The sequence below is a fragment of the Excalfactoria chinensis genome, chromosome 2, assembly GCF_039878825.1.
Source record: "Excalfactoria chinensis isolate bCotChi1 chromosome 2, bCotChi1.hap2, whole genome shotgun sequence".
Classification (NCBI taxonomy): domain Eukaryota; kingdom Metazoa; phylum Chordata; class Aves; order Galliformes; family Phasianidae; genus Excalfactoria; species Excalfactoria chinensis.
In genome coordinates this window covers 66,096,611-66,117,658 of record NC_092826.1, presented here as the reverse complement: position 1 = coordinate 66,117,658, position 21,048 = coordinate 66,096,611, and the positions used below count along the sequence as shown (strand labels likewise).

At 42.4% G+C, this 21,048-nt stretch overlaps 1 protein-coding gene across 3 annotated transcripts; it reads left to right on the top strand.

Annotated features, from left to right (window-relative positions):
* Positions 1-3,912: 3,912 nt before the first annotated feature.
* Positions 3,913-20,047, top strand: C2H7orf57 (chromosome 2 C7orf57 homolog). 3 transcript variants are annotated; one of them, XM_072328544.1, is made up of 8 exons: positions 3,913-4,030; positions 5,278-5,353; positions 6,020-6,217; positions 6,561-6,669; positions 6,790-6,952; positions 16,443-16,543; positions 17,219-17,355; positions 19,705-20,047. In XM_072328544.1, the coding sequence occupies exons 3-8, from the start codon at positions 6,034-6,036 to the stop codon at positions 19,779-19,781; spliced, it is 771 nt and encodes a 256-aa protein (XP_072184645.1). In that variant the 5' UTR covers positions 3,913-4,030; positions 5,278-5,353; positions 6,020-6,033; the 3' UTR covers positions 19,782-20,047. The 3 variants fall into 3 exon arrangements, with proteins under 3 accessions (XP_072184645.1, XP_072184646.1, XP_072184648.1); XM_072328545.1 differs by having other exon boundaries at positions 3,926-4,030; positions 5,278-5,377; XM_072328547.1 differs by having other exon boundaries at positions 3,978-4,026.
* The last annotated feature ends 1,001 nt before the right edge of the window (positions 20,048-21,048 follow it).

Genomic DNA, 21,048 nt, shown 5'->3' with positions numbered 1-21,048 from the left:
ATGGCTGGACTCAGGCTGAAACAGACTAGTGGGCCATGGCACTCCTGAGCAGAAGAGTGCATCAGAGATCCTGCAGAGCTGGAGAGCTCCTCTAAGAAGGTAAACTGGCTGACAGCACAGCTGAAGTGCCTCTACACCATGGCATGAGAGATGAGCTTTTTTTTTATTAGAAAAACTTGGATACATGACTTTCTGTCTGCAAATGCAAAGACTGTTTTACATTCAGAGCTTTGTAAACCTTCACCCAAGCTGTCCAGGCAATACTTTCCCTTATTTTTCTCATGTTCTTGCTCACGCTGCTATGCCCATGGCATTGCACCTGAAAACCCCAATAATGTTACTTTGTCTCACGGACAGTGGTGGCTGCCAGTGTGAGAATTGTCTGTTTTTCCTACCCCTGGATTGCGGCATTTTCTCACTCCAAAATGTAGACACTCATCCTTCTGTCCCGCCAGCCCACACTGGATGCATATTGAGAGAAGTCTGGCCAAGGTCTTACACCCATAAGGATTCTTATGCTAATTGCCTCACGGCTTCTGCTGGAACAATGAACTTGCAACATTATCAGACCCACTCCTGATGATGGGCATCTAGCCAAAATCTAAGTAGTTCTGGTAGTTCCTTTGTATGGTCTAGCAGTATAAAAACAGCTAGAAGGGCTGTTGCAGAGGTACCACACCATGCTTCCCTCACAGTAACTTTCAGTAAAGCTGTACTGTTCCACTTTGGCAGTGAGCAGCATGAAGACAAATGGTGCACAGTAACTTACTCAGGAGCAGGCAATCACTTCCTGGCATAAGCCCCAGCGACTACGTAGATTACTTTCTGAAAAAGAAATGCTTGTTCAAAACAATTTGATAAGTTATTTAAATTTAAAGGGGAAAAACATGCTTTCACTCTCCTGGCTATGTAAAAAAGACATTTTATAAAGAAGAGAAATACATTAATGGCTTAAGCTACCATGGGGAAAAACAAAACAAACAAAACTCATGTATTGTAAATGAAGAGTTTGACTTCGAAGGCTTTCAACTATAATTTTCTGTAATGTTTGCAGTGAGATGAAGTATGTTGATTAGCATAAGAATAACTCTCTAATACTTTTGGTAAAAGAAAAACAAAGTGGAAATTATATACCTTTTTACCACACAAGATGTCTGTGGCTGTGACTTCTAAAGCTGCAAGAAAACAGAAAAGAGACCTTTCTTAATCATCCCTTGATGTTACAAAGGCAACAGGGGCAGCAGCTGAAACAAACCACTGAAGTTACTACACACTTGTCAAACAAAGAGCAATGTGACAGCATGACTTCAATCAGAGGAAAGAAATGTTTTTGTACAATGACTGTTGATATCCTGGTAAAATGCCCATCATAAAAACAAAATGAAGTTAAACCATATAAACCTCTTCAATTTGTCCCATCGTATTTATTTATTTTTTATTATTTATTTTCCTCGCACCAATAAACCATTACAATTAATGTTACAGTCATTTACAGACAAGAAAGTAAATTGTTTCCTTTCCTTGTCAACATACAATGGCTATTTTCATAGTTCTGTTCCATAGTTCTTTGTCCTGTCATAGGTATAGTGGTCTTCTGTGCTACACCTGAAGGCTCCGGTTTACCAGCAGGAACAGGCTTAAGAAGCACCATTCAAAAGTGGAATGCTGGTCCTCAGCACTCTGTCACATAGATGTAGCATACATGTCACAACAGTGACCTCCTGTGGTAATTTTACTGCTTCGTGTTCTTCAGTGTACACAGCTTGAGTAAAGCAGGACTGTGTTTCAAATCTGCAGCAAATGTCCACCAGTGTCTGTGCCAGGCAGAAGCAAATCTCTTCCTATCCATAGCCAAAAAACGTATCCTTCATGTCTATTGTTGCCGTATATGCAAAGGCATTATAATTAAGATAATTGATTATTATCACACTGTGAGCCTCTTGGTGTCAGCACAGGGCTCTACAATCTACTGCTACTTGCTACTTTAAAAACTGCAAAGGCAGCTGGCACCTCTGTGCAGCTGTTCATGTGGAAAAAAAGGGTCAGCAGCCCTTGATTCCTCCTGGCCTTGCTTGACCACTGTGCCTGTGTCACTGTTTAATTTGCAGGCACTGCTATCATTCATTCCAAGACTTCTCCCTCCTGGAAGTGGTCAAGTCTTTTGGTGATCATTGCCACTGGTGGCTTATATGAGGGTTCCTGAGATTACTGAGGTAAGAACACTGAGAAACAGGGGAAGAAAGGTGTGGGGTGGAGGGGTCCAAACACCCTGCTAAGGGTTGCCCTTACCCTTGTCCTCACATCTCAGCTTTCCTTACCTATGGTCTTCTTGCAAGGCCCTACTCCCCTCCTGTGTATCCCCACTGAGAATTTCTTCTGCCAGACTGCCCCCAGTCCTCTGTGCAAGCTTCTGCCAGGCTAGCTTGCTTGTCTTCCCAGCCATTGTGGAACTGTCAGGCTGGCATTGAAGGGAAACCCATAAGGTGCCACGGGAGACCTGGGTTGCGAGATCGCTGGGGCTCTCAGTGAACCCAGGTGGGCACAGAGGGCGTGCACTGCAGAAGGGCCCCATGTTGTGTTTGCCAGCCCTTCCTGGCACTGCTCCCGAGCTACCTAACAAGTCGGAGGAAGGAGGTGGGACTGGATGAGAGGGAGCGATTGCTTCCCTTTGCAGGAAAGGCTCGTGCAGGTCAGCCCTTCTTTGCCCTGGCACGTGACCCTCAACCACTGCAGCCCCTCCTTGTTTTTGGCAAGTTGCTCCTCCAAAAAAGGAGCCTGAGAGCTTCTGCCAGTTGTGCACCCAGCTCCCTGCCATGCACATATGCCTGTGCTTTGGAGCAGAGCTGATGGGCCAGTACACCTCTAGAGTCTGATGCTGGGGCAGGAATTTCAGCCAGGATGCTCTTTTGCACATGAACACTGTTCCTTCTTCTCTTTTTAGCCTGACAGTGATCCAGGGAACTGCTGGCCCTTCCCAGGAAGCCAAGGACACATCTTCATTAAGTTGCTTTTGTCCATCTTTCTCACAGCAGTTACATTAAACCATGGAATTCCAGCAACAGTGTACCATGCAGACAGCATCTCCAGTGCTCTGGGTTCATCAGTTACGTGAGGCTGCAAGTGCTGAGCAACTGCGGCCACCCAGAGTACACCTGTGTGTATCACTTCAGGCTCCACAGTGATCCAGCTCATAACAGTGATGCTAGGGGAAAGATGGTTTACCTCTCAATAAATATTCCCATGTTGAGTCTCTTTTGTCCATCAGAGTAACTGTTAAGAGATCTCCCAGTCCTTACCTAGACCCACAAGCTTTTTCATCCTCTTTTCTCCTGCTTTCCTGCTGGGAAGGAGGAAGGAGTGAGTGGCTGAGTGGGAGCTGGGCCCTTGCCTAAGGGCTAGGCCAGCACAACTGAATATTAGGCCAAAACCTGTGCAGGCAATGAACGAACAGAATTATTTCTGAGAGCATTGTGAACAAATGCTTATGCTGGGAATACCAAGCATTTGTGCTTTGAGGTGGGGCCACAGTGCATCAATGCAGTGTACTGATTCGAAAGAATCAGTGTGCATAAGCTTAACATTTTGTTACCCTTAAGCAAGGTATTTATTGGCAGAGCTGGGATGACACTAGGATAACTCTCAAAGAATGCTCACTGGTTGATTGTGTGCTTACAACATGCCTCCCCATCTACAGTGCTCCCTCCGCCCGGCTGGCAGCGTTTGGTCTGACGCACCCTAAGCGACGGCTAGCATTCCTGGCTGCCTGACACCCTGCTGACTGATGCTCAACGTGCTGCCGAACAACATCCTAAAAAACCCCCCACCAACGGAGCCGTTCTCCGTCAGATAAAATGGCGGCCTCGGGGCGGGATTGGACCGTTGGTGCCCGCCTCTGCTGGGCGGTGCGCCGTTGGCTTCGGAGCCGCTGCGTTGCTAAGGGGACGGGAAGCGGCGGCCGTGTCGCAGCGTGGTGACAGCTGAGAGCCCGGCCCGAGCGTTTCTTCCGCCCTGAGGCTCTCTTAAACTGTAGGTGAGTCCCAGGGTTTAGCTTGTTAAATTGGGATGGTTTTATCCACGATACAGAAGTTTTTGAACCAGTTGTTGGCATTTTGCCCTGTAAGTTTATTGCTTTGAAGTGTGCCCTTCAATTCAAGCACTTAGAAGTAGTATAAAGTCAGGTGAGTGGCAGTCCAGCAGATTGAAAAGAATGAAGGTGCTTGACAGAATTAGGTGTAGAATCATAGAATGGCCTGGGTTGAAAAGGACCTCAAAGATCATGTAGTTTCAACCTCCCTTGCTATATTCAGGGTTACCAACCACCAGACCAGGCTGCCCAGAGCCACATCCAGCCTAGCCTTCAATGCCTCCAGGGATGGAGTGTCCACAACCTCCTTGGGCAACCTGTTTCAGTGTGTCATTATCACCCTCTGTGTGAAAAAATTCCTCCTAATATCTAACCTAAACCTCCCCTGTCTCAGTTTAAAACCATTCCCCCTTGTCCTATCACTGTCCACCCTTGTAAACAGCCGTAGATAGCCATACGTACAGCAGTTTCTGACAGACTGTCACCCATAATCTGGGGAGAAAACACTCTGACTGCAACATGGTGTTAGAAAGTGGTTGAGCAGCAAGTATGCTCTTTCAGAGCTCAGGTCCTACATTTAAACAGTTAAAGATGTGTATGCGTTACATAGGTATACCTATTCATCCTTTTGTCCAAGGATTCATTAATATATATGCTAATGTCCCTTTGGGCATGCTCAGTAAAATCTAGGGTGGTTGAGTGCCTACCTATTTCTTCCCCGTTTTTCACCATCAGCATCATCACTGAGGGCTTTGGCTAACTTTGAGCCACTTTTCCCCCAGTTTGGAAAATTTCCATTATTAGGCCATAGCCACTTTTAAAACAACAAGTGTGGAATCCAAGGAAGATGTTCTTGCACCTACTGGGTGCAAAAGATAAAAGTATTCTATTATGACACCATGTGAGGCAAAATCGTTGAAGTGAAAGTTAAAAGTATTCTGTTATGCGCACAGTGCAAAATTGCTGAGGAAAACAAGACTGAAATTGAAATGGAAAGTTTTAGAACTATAACTCATGGATTCCTTTTGCTAAACTGATATATTGGTTCTTAAACTAATGTATTAATCCCTATTGCTAAGCAAACTAACCTATACCAAGACTAATTACTGTAGTGAAATAAAGCACTGCAATGATTCTTTGCCCCTGACAGGAAGAGAAATAAGTTCTTAACAGGCTTTTTTTTTTTTTCCTAGGCATGTCAGCATGTTTATGATTACTTAAAAGCATCTGAGGAGGATATCTGCCTTATGACAGTCTGGTTACACTTAGGTAACTCTATTTGGAGTCTTCTCAGTAAGTCTCCTGTGTGTCTTTCATAGCATAATTCCTTAGGTTGTCTTTTTTCTTCCCTGTCTGCCACTCTGTTTTCTCCTCAAGGAATTGTGTGGTTTCTTTTCTGTTTCTGTGTAATTGCTTATTTGTTTTTGTGTGCAGGAAGCTGAGAAAGGAATATATCTGGGGATGGCTTCATTTTTATTTTATTTTCTAAAGGTGGGAGGGATGGGGGATAGGGTTGGGTTATTTTACTAACAGAGACCTAAAGATGGTTGAGTCAGAATACTTTCATTACTTTTGTTGATGGGTTAGAAGGAAAGGTAACAGAGGAATTAACTGCTTTCAGTTGTCATCTGTGCCTCTTGCTGCTCTTGGTGCCCTAGACCTGGTCTGCTGCACAAAGATGACAAGAACCCTGTTTTAATGGAAGAACTTGAGTTATGTTTCAAATAGTACATCAAGGCCTTCTTTTTTTTCAGTGTGGAACTCCTGAAATTTCCTGGGCTTTGTCCCCTGGAATATAGAATCCTCATCTTCTATCTTTGTGATGAGATGCAGCATTTCACTTAATTTCAAGCTGGCTAGATTTGTTGGTTTCCTGACAAAGAGATATTAGGCAGTTGAATTTTACCATCAACATTTTCCTTTCTGTTACTTCAGAATGATATTACCAAATGCCCGTGGAACAGCCAGAGAAATTGATGAACTCAGAAATCCCACATCCTCCTACATCCCAGATTCCAGGTCTTGGTGATCGTGCAAAAGCTCACAATGAAGGGATGTTTGGGTGCCGTAGGAAGTGGATCAAAGATACTGATTCAGCTTACATAAGGCTAGCAAAGCAAGGAGGCCGACCTGGTATGTTAGCTTTTGTTTGCTTGTATTCTCTTAGTTTTTATATGAGTATGGGTGGTAGGAAAAGCTTGTAGTCCTGTCAGAAGTGTCCTCTGGGTTTTTGGAATTAAACTATGGAAAAAAACTTTTGATTGAAAATGTGACATAATGGATCAGCTTGCCATGACATCCTTACAATCTCCTGCACTTAGCTACCTGTTGGCAAAATTTGTACTTTTTAGTAGTAGATGTTTAGTGAATAAAAAAAAAAAGCATCTTCCTGTTAAAACAGCAACCTGAGATGATGATGTGTTTATAGGCAGAAAAAAAGTCAGAAAAGTAGTGGCTTTTGTCTTTTCTTCTTAAGACTTGTTGAAGCACTACGCTCCTGTTACAAAGAAGTCAACACCGGTAGCATATACTGCACCTGACTGGTACTTGCACCACTCCAGTCCTCCAGCAACCAGTGAGCCACGGTAGGTCTGCTGAGATCCTGAATAACTTCTCATGTTCTCTCTCTGTCTGTGTTTCAAAATAATGTTGTCATAAAGTGATAGATTTCCGTTGCAATTAACAATCGTTAAATCTGTCTACAGGAAGGATGTTTCCACTCTACCTGATTATATGATTCACAAAGAGTTTAATGTTGCTGACCATCAGAGTAGTAATTATGAGACAAGAAGAGGACCTTTTGATTTTGATATGAAAAGTGTTTGGCAACGAGATGCTGAGGACAAAGAAAACACAGAGAAAAAAAAGGTAGGATGTAGGTTGTTCTTTTTGTAGATCTTGTTAAGATGGTTCTAATTCAGTAGTCTTGAGAGAAAGAAGGAAAAAGAAGAACAAAGAAGGAACAGAAAACTGATCTGAAAAAGCAATTGTTCAAGTTGAAGAGAGAGTCCTGAAAGAGTCCCCACTAGCTGCCTAGAAGATTTATCCTATGCAAAATAAGTGTAGGGCAGAGTATGCTTAGAGCAGCTTTTCTTTGGTGATCTTGGGGTTTTGTGCTGGAAACGTATCTCCCATCCTCCATCTTTCACCCTCTCTCATTGGCCATTTAGATGTTTAAGATTTAAGTTTTTATAAAATGATCTGTAGTTGTGAGCGCTTTGGTTACTATGACCCTTTAGAATATATGGAAAGACTTTTGACGTACGGGAACACCAGTAACTCCTACTTGAATACAAGTGCAGATGTTGGACATTTTACAAAAGTCTTTAACCTTTGCTGAGGTGAGTAATGAGTGCAACTTCAGAATGATGCGTGCTCAAACTGTAATTTGCTGATGCCTCTTGGGAAAACTTATTTTCAGCCAAACACAGAGCACTGAAAACAGGAACTCAGACTGCCATGGAATCATAGAATCATAGAATCATAGAATTACTCAGGTTGGAAAAGACCTTGAAGATCATCAAGTCCAACCGCAGCCTAACCAGTAGCCTATCTCTTAAAAAACAACCACAAAACAATACCACAACAACAAACCTCTTCTAAGTCATATCCCTGAGTACCACATCCAAGCGGCTCTTAAACACATCCAGGGATGGCGATTCAACCACCTCCTTGGGGAGCCCATTCCAGTACCTAACCACCCTTTCTGTAAAGAAGTTCTTTCTAATATCCAACCTAAACTTGCCCTGGCGCAACTTGAGGCCATTTCCCCTCGTCCTGTCACAAGTCAGTAGTGAGAATAGACCTGCCCCACTCTCACTGTAAGAACCTTTCAGGTACTGGAAGACAGCAATAAGGTCTCCCCTCAGCCTCCTCTTCCTCAGACTAAACAGCCCCAGCTTCCTTAGTCTCTCCTCATAGGGCTGATTCTCCAAGCCCTTAACAAGCCTCGTTGCCCTTCTCTGGACCTGCTCCAGTACCTCCATGTCCTTCTTGTGCTGAGGTGCCCAAAACTGGACACAGTACTCGAGGTGAGGCCTCACCAATGCTGAGTACAGGGGCAGGATGACTTCATTAGTCCTGCTCACCACACCATTCCTGATACAAGCCAGGATGCCATTGGCCTTCTTGGCCACCTGGGCACACTGCTGGCTCATATTCAGCCGACTGTCCATCAGCACACCAAGGTCCCTTTCCGTCTGGGAGCTTTCCAGCCACACCTCCCCAAGCCTGTAGGATTGCCTGGGGTTGTTATGACCAAAATGCAGGACCCGACACTTGGCCCTGTTGAAACTCATTCCATTAACCTTGGCCCATCGATCAAGTCTATCCAGGTCTCTCTGTAGTGCCCTTCTCCCCTCAGGCAGATCAACACTCCCTCCCAGCTTAGTGTCGTCTGCGAACTTACTGAGGGTGCACTCAATCCCCTCATCCAAATCATCAATGAAGATGTTAAACAGAAGCGGCCCAAGCACCGAGCCCTGGGGGACGCCACTTGTGACCGGCCGCCAACTGGATTCCACTCCATTGACCACAACTCTCTGGGCCCGGCCATCCAACCAGTTCTTCACCCAGCGGAGCGTGCACCCATCCAAACCACGGGCAGCCAGCTTCTCTACCAGAATGTTATGGGGGACAGTGTCAAAGGCCTTACTGAAGTCCAGGTAGACCACGTCGACAGCCTTTCCCTCATCTACTAAGCGGGTCACCTTGTCATAGAATGAAATCAGGTTAGTCAGGCAGGATCTACCATTCATAAACCCATGCTGACTAGGCCCGATCCCATGGCTGACCTTTAGTTCGTCCATGATGATACCTGAGATTATCCTTTCCATAACCTTCCCAGGCACCGAGGTGAGACTGATGGGCCTGTAGCTGCCAGGATCATCTTTCCGGCCCTTTTTGAAGATAGGCGTCACATTTGCCAGTCTCCAATCCACCGGGACATCCCCAGTCAGCCAAGACTGCTGAAAAATTATGGACAGTGGTTTGGCAACCACATCCGCCAACTCCCTCAGAACTCTAGGGTGCAACCCATCCGGCCCCATGGACTTATAAACATTCAGCTTTCTAAGTAGATCCAGGACCATCTCATCACGGATCACGCAAGGCTCTTTTGGTTCCCCCTTCCCGTCTACCAGTGTAGGGGGCTGCGTTCCCAGGGAGTTACAAGCATAACTATTGAAGACCGAGGCAAAGAAGGTATTAAGTACCTCAGCCTTGTCCCGATCCTCAGTGACCAAGTTGCCCTCAGAATCCAACAAGGGATGGGGATTTTCCTTAGCCTTCCTCTTGGTATTGATGTGTTTATAAAAACATTTACTATTCTCCTTAACCTTAGAAGCCAAGCTCAGTTCTAGCTGCGCCTTGGCCTTCCTAATTTTCTCCCTGCACAGCCTCACTACAAACCTGTAATCCTCATAAGTAGCTCCCCCATTCTTCCAGAGACCGTAAACTCTCTTTTTGTTCTTTAGATCAAGCCAAAGGTCTCTGGTCAGCCAGCCCGGCCTCCTCACCCGTCGGCTCATCTTTCGCGATTTTGGGACAGTCAGCTCCTGCGCCTTTAGGACAATTTCCTTAAAGTATTCCCAACCTTCCTGGGCTCCCACACTCTCCAAAGATACTCCCCAGGGGGCCCTCTCAACCATAGTCCTGAGGAGGTTGAAGTCCGCCCTCCGGAAGTCCAAGGTGGCAGTTCTGCTGACTCCCCTCCGCGGTTCGACAAGGATCGAGAAATCTAGCATTTCATGATCACTTTGTCCCAGACGGCCTCCAACCTTTACATCCCTCACCAGACCATCTCTGTTAACAAACAGCAGGTCCAGAGTTTTGTTTCCCCTCGTCGGCTCCTTCACCAACTGTGTCAGGAAGTTATCTCCCACACACTCTAGGAACCTCCGAGACTGTTCCCTGTCTGCTGTATTGTAATCCCAGCAGATGTCTGGGAAGTTGAAATCCCCCACCAGAATGAGGGGGAGTGACCTTGAGACCTCCCCCAATTGCCTATAAAGCATCTCATCCACCTCATCATCCTGGGTAGGTGGCCTGTAGCAAACTCCCACAATAACATCGGTATTGTTGGCCTTGGTTTTTATTCTGATCCATAAGCTTTCAACCCTGTCATCATCATTATTGATTTCCACGCATTCACAATCTTTTTTAACATAGAGAGCTACACCACCACCTTTCCTACCTAGCCTATTTTTTTTAAAAAGTTGGTAGCCCTCAATCACTGCACTCCATGTGTGGGAGTCATTCCACCACGTTTCAGTGACGGCAACTATATCAAAATTTTCTGAACAAACAATGGCCTCCAGCTCCTCTTGTTTATTACCCATGCTGCGTGCATTAGCATAAAGGCACCTGAGCTTGGCCTCCTTGCGATCAGCAGCAGCCCTAATAGCCTTGTGACTACTATTAGGCGTTTCCACAGCCACCAGCTTAACACCAGCCCTCGTGTTTTTCCTACAAGGAGGCAAGTCATCCTCCTCCTTCACCAAGGGCCAAGACCTTAGGGGTTTAGAAGCATACCCCTCTCCTGCAAGCACAGGGACATTGCATGCAGTTTCCATTTTGGTGACCCCAGCTACTGCCCCACCCCCCTTCATAACTAGTTTAAAGCCCTCTGGATGAACCTACCCAATTCTCTCCTTAAGATCCCTTTTGACCGGTGGAACCCAAGGTCAAAAAACCCAAACCCCTGCCGGGCACACCAAGCTCGGAGCCAGGTATTGATCTGTTGGCCCATTATATTGAATCCCTCATTCTTCCCTGAAGCAGGTGGGATAGAGTTGAACACAACTTGTGCTCCCGAACCCTTTACCTGTCGCCCCAAAGCTCTGAAATCCTTTTTCAGAGTCCTCATGGAAGTTCTGCCTACCTCATCACTACCAACTTGGAACATTAATAGGGGATAGTAGTCAGAGGGGTGGACTAGAGAAGGAAGCTTCATCCTTACATCCTTAACCCGGGCACCCGGGAGGCAGCAGACCTCTCTATGTAGAGGGTCTGGCCGACATATTGGCCCTTCTGCTCCCTTCAGCGCAGAGTCACCAATAACGATGACCCGTCGTTTTTTCTTTGATGGTGATGTTCTAATGGTGGGTGAGGAATGGATGGACTTGGGGGGCACCACCAACTGAGGAGTACTACCATCATCACCATCCGAGGACCTACTCAGCTTAGGGGGTTCCCTTTTAGGTAGTTCCTCCACCCTCTCTCCACTCACCTCCTGATTGATTTCCAGTGCCTGAAACCTATTGCTCAGGGAGAGTGGTGGACACGGGGCAGGCAGGCAGGGGGGATACCCACGACGGCGAGTTGGAATTCTCTGCCAGCCCTCCTCAGTGGTAGGGATTGTCCTCCTGTGGTAGGGCAGGGGGTCCACCACCTTCCTGGTGTTTTTTCCATACTCCTCACCCTGCTTCTTACTCCCACGTTCTCTGGTGGCCCTTAGCCGCTGCACTTCCTCCCTGAGTTCCACCACCAGGCTTAGCAGCTCGTCCACCTGCTCACATCTCACGCAGGTGGGGGCCCTGCCACCCTCCCCAGGCAGCAACAACTCCAGGCACTCCACACAGCCAGAAACCTGAACTGCGGCATTCCTGGCCTGGCCCTCTGTCTGAGTTGCCACAGTTTTGGAGGAGTAGGATCTCTTCCTGGTGGAGACCATGATTATACTGTAATCCCAAGAACAGCAAGAAGAGCGTAGGAAAAACTAAAGGCTAATACTTACAGCCCCTGCTACTTCAGCCACTACCTATAAGCACAGCTTACTATGAGCAGAGATAATGACTACCACGCTGGTGTAAGCTGTGGGCGGAAGCTAGCTTCTGCTCTCCTTGAGGCTCTTTAAAGCTTGTTGTCAGGTGCTGACGTTAATGACCAGCAACAACAACACGTTTGCAGGCTGTTTACAGGCTGTTTAAACTGCCCGGCAGTGTCAGCTCCACCCCGATGACTCAGGAGCCTGCCTACAGCTGACAGCTCCCCAGCACAGGCAAAGCAAGGCACTGCTACTGCCTTCACAGAAGCCTTAAACAGAGTTTTTCTTGAGGAAGAAGAACTTACTTTTGGTTTTTTCTACTCCAGATCCCTTCTACTCCAGATCCCTTGCCCAGTGCAGTCTTACCTGCTCTGTAGCTAGTCTCCGCAGAAAGTGATCAGTGGCTAGCTTCTGCTCTCCTTGAGGCTCTTTAAAGCTTGTTGTCAGGTGCTGACGTTAATGACCAGCAACAACAACACGTTTGCAGGCTGTTTACAGGCTGTTTAAACTGCCCGGCAGTGTCAGCTCCACCCCGATGACTCAGGAGCCTGCCTACAGCTGACAGCTCCCCAGCACAGGCAAAGCAAGGCACTGCTACTGCCTTCACAGAAGCCTTAAACAGAGTTTTTCTTGAGGAAGAAGAACTTACTTTTGTTTTTTTCTACTCCAGATCCCTTCTACTCCAGATCCCTTGCCCAGTGCAGTCTTACCTGCTCTGTAGCTAGTCTCCGCAGGAAGCCTTACAGAGGATCAGAACAGGAAAAGGATTAAGTGCTCCCTTAAGAACCTATTATCTTCAGTGCTCTAGGAGTCCAATTTTATAACAGTGTGTAGTTCAGGTCCATGTGGGGACTGGTAGAACGTCTGTTTCTCTTAGTGGTGGGGTTTGAGCAAGAAAGGCCCAATTTGATTCATATTCATGAGCATCAGAATTCCCATGTTTTGTTTATCACTGAATACACAATGAATAGATGTTACGTATTCAGCTCAGATTCCAAATCTGCAAAGAACATGATGTATATTTTATACTTCTGTTTCAGAAGCAGAAATTGAATTTTTTCTAGAGTACAAAATCCTGAACTTACTCTTTAAGGTTAGGTGCTCAAGATGAGAGATTTTTCAGCACTTGCCTTAGCTTTAGCTCCTCCTTCATACCACTGTCTCTGAAATGGTCGTCCTGTTTCGCAGGAACTTTCCTGTAGATCTTTCCTGTACCTGATAAGAAGTGAAATCCCACATCTTGAAACATCACATGATTCTTCCTTCAAACTTACATCTCCTATTTCCTGTTTTTTTTAGGAAAGGTTTCTCTGCCGCAGTGATAAGATCACTTTCCTGAAAAATCTTCAAGTGAGACTCCTACCAAATAGTCTTCACTTTTGTCACTTTATATTTTCTATAATGAAAGGTTAGATTTTCCAAAAACATCACAGGTAGAATTTCTAAGCAGTATTCAATGTAAATGTTTGACTAAATGATAATATTGCAGTGAGAAACTACCTCCAGTAGTAAAGTGATATTGAATGTCTGGGCAATGTTCTTCAGTCCAGTCTATGTATGTAAGTCTTTAAGAAGAGAGAATTAGGATGCAGTCATGGAGAGAAATCCCAGAGGAAGTCTGCAGGGGCAAGTGCAGAAGCATTTAGACCTCCAAGGGTACTTGCTCTACTCAGTTTGGAAAACATTGGCCCTGGAGCTTTAAAGATTTATGCTGTGTTCTTCTGAACTGCTAGCATGTCCATCATAGTACAGAAGCATCCTTTTGCTTTTGTACTATGTGGACTAGGTGGATTCAAAATGCTGTGACCCAAAAGAGAGAGGGCTGTGCCTGAGTGGTAAATTAGTTAGAGATGGCATCAGAGTTAGTGTCAAGCAATTGTAATGCAACACGAGCAAGATTAATCTTGTGTCTGAAGTCATAGCTTTCAGGCACTTTGCACTCATTAAGGGACGTTAAGTATTTCTTAAGGGATACGTTTTCTGTGGGTTGAAAGGAGTGACCCCTTTCAGTAGCTGCCCAAGTCATGCAAGTAAGAAACCATGCTTCTGATTCAAACAGGCTGAAAGTCATTGAGAAATTCATGCTTTCAATACTGTTTTCACCTTTTTAACCATGCTCTTCCCTAAGCATCTGTTCCCACCTCTGTGTCTAGCTTGTTCCATGGCAAATTGCCTCATGTGCTGTTCTTGTAAAATGGAGATAAGCCATCTCTTTTGGATGCTGTCTTTGAGTACTGCTAGGCATACACGGGCATGTGCTCCTTATCTATTAGTAAGAGCAAACAGTGCCAATAGAGCTTTCGTTGTGCTTCTGGTCTTTTTACTAGAGCTGTGCCAAAGGAGCCTTTAGTTTCTGTAGCAAATATTTCTTAGTAAAACATTTAAGAAGCCTATCCCTGCAAAAAGATGAAACCTGTATCATGGTTGATACGCAGCTGTGAAGGCTTGTTGAAGAATGAGAGGCTTTTAACCGTATCCAGGCCCACTTTATGCAACTCTTGTTGACATTATTTCCTTCCAAACAAAGGATAATATGACCAAGTAATCTGGCTGTGCATTTAGTATTTGTAATATAAAGCATTACTGTTGTACTAAATCATAACCCTTAAAGACAAATTTTATTTTCCCATTTCTGATGCTTACTGTCTAAGTCTTGTTTTTCCTCTGTGATGACTGAACTTCTCTGCTGGTCCTAACGAAGGACAGGTCTGAATAACCACAGTATGATGTTTCTTTGTGTAATGTTAGCCTCAACAAAGAATATAGATATCTATTTTTTTATTTGATTGCTACCGGAATTCTCTGTCTTGAGTGAAGATGCACTTTATCTTTCCAAATTTCTGCTTTTATACATTAATGTGTTTGTGTGGGTATACATACATAAGAATGTATGTATGTGCTGTATTAAAAGGACTACTACTCATCTCAGGTCAGCATTTTATCTCAAAGAAACTTGAAATGTGATGTGGAATTTTGTTCTTGATCACAGGAGCAAGGATTTCACCCAGGCTCTATTAGCTTTTCCTGTTGGAAAGCAGTCATTGTTGTTCAACTACCACTCAGGCATGCCAACAAGTACTGAGATGAAAAATCATATTTCATTATGGTTTTTCTCATTGAAAACATTTACCCTTTCACAGTCTGATAAGACTGTAATTGCATCATGAGTTTCAATTAGTATCACTTCTGGTAGTTTCCACTAAATCACAATTAGTGTTCCTGGACCCTGAAATTAGTAAATGTGTACATGTAGCTTATAAGATTAATACTTCCAGATCTGAAATAATGCAGTCTAATGATGAACAGAAAACGGCAGTAACTTTTCTTGGACAGTAAGATAGTTCTTCATCTCCAGTTCTTCACAGAGTTGGAGATGAAGACTTGATTCCATGTTTAGCACTCTCTACTGTTAGATTCTGCTGCAAGACAGTTAAGTACATCTTCCCCCTATTCAACTGGGAGTTGTACCCAGTCCTTTGTGTGCACTATCTGGTTTCACATAAACCTGAGCCCACAATCTTAGCAAGGGAAAACAGAGGTGCTGAATTCCTCTTCAGTGTAAATGTAAATGGAATGTAAAGCAGAAATGCACTTCTGCAGCAGGTAAGCACAAATGGCTTTTAAATGCAGTTGTAGGCAGATGATGCTTAATCTCCATATTGAACAATAGACCCCAGTCTTCATCCATTACTATGCCTTTGACGGATGTGCCAGTCTTCATCTCTTTAAGTTTAAAAGTAATGTCAGTTTGTTTGGCTGAAATCTAGTAGTCCATCCACTAATTCCTTGCCAGATTTTGGAATTTCTCTTCTAGTAAAACTCTGGCTTGAATAAAGTCTGTAGAAAGTTCATCACTCACTGAACATTTTTGTTTGTATTCACCTTCTGCTTAAAAATAAGTGGCATTGTCTGTCCAATGCTCCATTTGTTCTCAGAAAAGAATTAAATCCACACTCACCAAACATTCACGGCTGCTTTTTTAACTTGTTTTTTTATAATGGCTTGTTTGTGGACCCGTTGTACTCAAACACTAAGTTTTGACCTTTCCTAGTTAAAGCTGCATGTGGTCTTTGAAACATTTGTGGTGTGTTTATATCTGTTTTGGAATTTTTTCCTCAAGTATGTTTTTGTATGAGTTGTTTTGCAGTTGACCATTTTAAGGATTTCTCCCCTACACTCTTTCTTTATGTAATGAAGGAAGCAGTGCAGTCTTTAAAAATGTTGGGGTTTTTCCCCCTTTTTTTTATCTTTAACCTCTGAATTTCTTAACCAGCTGTTAAGTGAAAAACCCTAAGGAATTGTTCATTAAATTTGGTTTTGAAGTCTAACTTTTGGTGGAAGTGTACTGTGGGAATGAGTACGTTTCTCATTATTGATGTACTTGATAACAGCTGATCTCATCTAGTATAACAAACTATGGTACTTCTTAGTTTTTTGCTATTTCCTTTTACTCCTCTGCTCTTGCTTTTGGAAATAAAATTCCTAAGATGGTACTGTTTTAAGATTGTTATGGCCTTCAATGTAACTCTTATGACATCTCTTGGTTACTTTTATAGTGTCTCCTTTGGTTAAATTAAGATTTCTCTAACACAGGTAAAGCTCCCAGCTATAAATACTAAATATCCAAGCAGAACACCGAATGTTTCTTTGAACAAGGAATTCAGTGGGAAAAATAAGCTTTCCTTCCCACCAATGTAAGTAGCGTGCTTATGAAATTCATTCATCTCCTAATCCTGAAACCATTTGTGTGTGCAAGGAACGTTACTCTGAACTTGCAGAGATTAGGGGGTTGTGCATGGCCTTTATGAATCCGTACTGCTACTAAACTTGTTGACATCTAGGACTTATATAGTTTTACAAGCAACTAAAGTAATAGGCATTTAACTTGTATGGTTAAGCCATTGAAAACATCTTCAAGAAAAGTAGACATCAAGTTGTGTGGTAAAATATCTTCATGTAGTACTCTTTTATTGCATTTAAGATGATCTGTTCTTTTGTTGTTGATACCAGTGAACAGATACAAACTATAATGTGCTTCATTAATTCCGTGAGCGTAGGTTACAGGGATGCAGGTGGGACTACCATTTTCTGAAATCATGTCAGCTATGCACTAAGAGAAGGTCAGGCACAGCAAAAATTCTTATAGCTGAGAATTTGCTCTATCAAAGCGTTATTTTGCTCTGTGTATCTGTTGTGGTTTCCAAGGGAATATATCGTAAGCATTACTTTTAGAGCAACCTACTGATATTTACACTTAGTTATCTATCAATTATGTAAGGCTATTCTGTGCAAAATAAATTTCCTTCCACCTAATGCCTGTTTTAGTTAACTTATACTTTTATTTTCTTTTAACATGTTTTGATTTACAGGCCAGCTCAGAGAAAAGGTGAACCAGTAAACTTTAGCAAATTAATTAGCAATGGCTATGGGACAGACTGGCTTCAGCAACATACTAGATGTGGAAAAAAGATTCAAGATGCATCAAAAGATACCGAGCCGACCCAAGGTAAAATTATTGAAAGCTTGCTTGTCTGAAGTGTAACATCCATAGGTAGCTAGAATAATTGCAGTCTCTCCCTTTAAATAAGGTGAAATTTACCAGGCTTGACTTATAAAAGTACCCTATGGCCAGCTTAGGAAAAGTGCCCTCCCGTTAGTAATCAGCAAAGGTGGGGACTTTCATGTTGTTTTTTTTTATTCTGCTGTTGTAAAAGTATGTTCTGTTCCAATCCAAGGGCTTCTTTTTTTCTTTTTGGTATATTTTTGTAAAATGCTGAAGAGATACAGCTATCTTTCTGCTTAAACAGACAGTAAAACAGGAGCTATTTGTTGTGAAGAGTTCTCACCCCCTACTTTTTTTTTCCGAAAACTTCATTACAGTTGTCATCAGTACATGTGTTAATGAAATAGTTATATATAGTTATATATGTATATAATGTATATATATATATATATATTATGTATGTAATATTATATATTAGAGTTATTCATAAAAATAAATGTATCCACGTGATGAAATAACTTGGCTTTCCAGTGGTTTTATTGGATTAATAAATTATCCGGTGCTTATTTATGATTTCAAAACTTACTTCTGTTATGCACAATAATAGTAGCTATGAAGTACATCTCTTCCAAAACAATTGGAAATAAAGGCTAAAGGGTAAAAAATCCTTGTTGAAGACCTGTTGTTTATGTTTGTGTATACACTATGGATTGATGGCTTTCTTGAACTTGATATATCAATGTGTGGAAGGCTTAGTAGCCAGTGAGTTTAGTTTCTTTGACACTTGGAGCCTCCTGAATCAACTTTTTTGTCTTCCATTCATATTAAAATTAATATATTTGCAATAATTTTGCTTAATATGTAAACTGAAAAATAAGACACATGACAAGCAGCTGAAGGAACAGAGGTTGCTTAGTCTGGAGAAGAGGTTGAGGGGAGACCCCATTGCTCTCTACAACTACCTGAAAGAAGGTTGTAGTGGTCTCTCTTCTCAGCTGATGAGTGGTAGTACTCAAAGAAACAGCCTGAAGTTTGTGCCAGGGGAGCACAAACTTTTCCTTTTTCATGTGAGTCTGGAACAGGCTGCCCACATGATGGTGGCGTCATCATCTCTGGAAGTATTTAAGAAATATATAGATGTGGTGCTTATGGACATTGTTTAGTCCTGTACTTGGTAGTGTTACACAGTCATTGGACTTTGTGTCCTCAGAGGTCTTTTCCAACCTAGATAATTCTATGGTTCTGTGTTTGATTGGGCTACTGTTTAGATGAAAAGCTGCTACAGAACTAGGGGATGAAGTCAGATCTCCATCTGAACCTGAAATTGGATGTGTAACCTGAGAAGCTGCTTTTTGAACTCATCTTGCATATCCAAACTCTAATTACGTAAAGGTTGCTGTACTGGAAGGAATAAATACCTAACAGTTTGTTTATAGAGCTGTAAAGTGCTCTTTCTTAACATTAATTCAAACCTTGAATATTTCATCTTAATTTCTTGAGATTCTCTGTAACATTTTTGCACACTGACACTTTTCCTACTGAATTTTGCCATTAATTAAATTAAAGGACTTGGGATTTTTGAAACCTGCAAATTCATTCATTTTGTGACAAATGATTTTTTTTCTTGTGGGGTGTGCCTTAAATTCAGCATCTGGGATATAAAGCAAACTGAAGAACCTTGCAGTAATAATGATATTGGTTTGGTTATAATACTAACGCATAGAGAACAAAATGACAGTAAATATCCAGTAAAGACTGATGAAAAGTCATCATGCTATATACTTTGACATATAGATATTTGATATTTTCAAAATGCTCTTTTTCCCCCCCAACCTCCCAACAAAATGAAAAAAACACTGCCATGATTTTTCAGTCCTTTTCTTATTTCAGTTTAAAGAGAGGGTTCTAAATGCTTTTAACAGTGTGGTTTCTTCCAGTCATGTATCTCAACCCAATTTTGATGTTATTCTCTTCATGCCTTCAGCTGTGCACTGAAGGAAGTGCTTTTAATTTCTTCACCCCTGAGTACTTTGGTCTGCTTATTCAATGTAATCAACAGCATAAACATTTTGCAGTCTATATTTGAGGTGAAGCTTTTGCTGTTGTCTGCTTCATAGCATAAGTCCTAGACACATCGGACAGGAGAGATAAACCATTGCATATAGAAATCCATAACTCATTTGTGTTGTTATAGTTTTGCATCATATTGCAAACTTTGCGTGTACCTTGTCTGTGTTCTTAGGTTAAAGTACAGAAATTTATGTGTATTTTGATGTGGGTGAGAGAGAAAGTGAATGTTAGTTGACCTTTTTATTCTTAAGGCTGAAGTACTTTAATCTGTTTTTATTGCAGATTCAGAGCCATCCCAGTCTGAATCAGCACCTACAAGCAATGAATCGAAGCCATCATTTCAGGAATGTAAACAGTAATTAGAAAGGCTATTGGGGAAAGCAAGGTATTATATAGCTTATGATAAAGTCCACTATTAAAATCTTTGCTTGATTACTTTTATCTTATTATTTATAGTTGGACTCATCCTTGATTGTAGTTCAGCTGATTCATAACACGGATGAACATCATTGTGCTTGATTACAGCAAACTTTAAAGAAAAGCTTCCAGTACATATACCTAGATTTTTTTATTTTTTTTTTCTTAATATATATAAAATAAAACTGAAGTTCTCCTCTACACCAGATTTGTTGGCGTTTCCCATTATAGACTAACCTTAAAGGAGATGCATCAACAGGGTAACATTGGCTAAGGTACACATATTTATACGTTCAGCCTTTAAATTAAGATATATATATTTATCCAGAATTTCTGAATGCAACAGAAATATTACATGCTAAATACTTGTGTTTACTCAAAGCAATAAAACAATTGGTACTTTGAAAAAAACAATTATCTAAATCATTTAAGGATTCTGAAATACACGTACCCACATGTTAACACTTGTTCTTTTATCTGTTTGAACTAGGACATAACTTTAAATTCTATGAAAAATTAAATGCTTTATAATAAAAACATTAGAAAGCTGAACCAGTTTCAGTAAGATATTTTTGCTTATGCTATAGCAAATAAAGTTTTTCGTAAGTGAAATTGTACTTTTATGTTTTTGAGTGCACTCATTACATTGTACGCCTCTGAATCCAAGAGCTGAAGATTTTAAAATGTTTTACTGACATTACATTTATCTGAACGGTGCATGGAATAGAGCAGTTTGGTTGGAAGGAAAGCAATGCCTCCTGAGGGCATTGTCCTAATTGCTCTTGAGCGCTAATAGGCATGGGGCATCAACCCTTAGGAAGCCTGTTTGTGTTTGATCACCTCAGTAATGATGTTTTTCCTCATGTTCAGTTGGAACCCCTCTGGCACAACTGTTGTTGTGCCTCCTGCCATTGGTGACCAGTGAGGGTGGACTGGTACTTCCTCTTCCACTACACCTCCTTATGAAGTTATAGAAACCAGTGAGGTTGTTTCTCAGCTTTCTTTTCTCCAGGCTAGGTAAACGGAGTGTCTTCGTGCCCTCCCCATGGGATGTGACTTCCAGCCTTTTCACAAGGGTTGCACCGATCTGGATGATTCCATGGACCTTAACGTTCTTTTTACATAGTGGAGACCAGGGGGTACACACCATACTCAAAGTGAAGCCACACCAACATTAAGGAAAGAAAAGGAAAAACATGGAAATGGCTT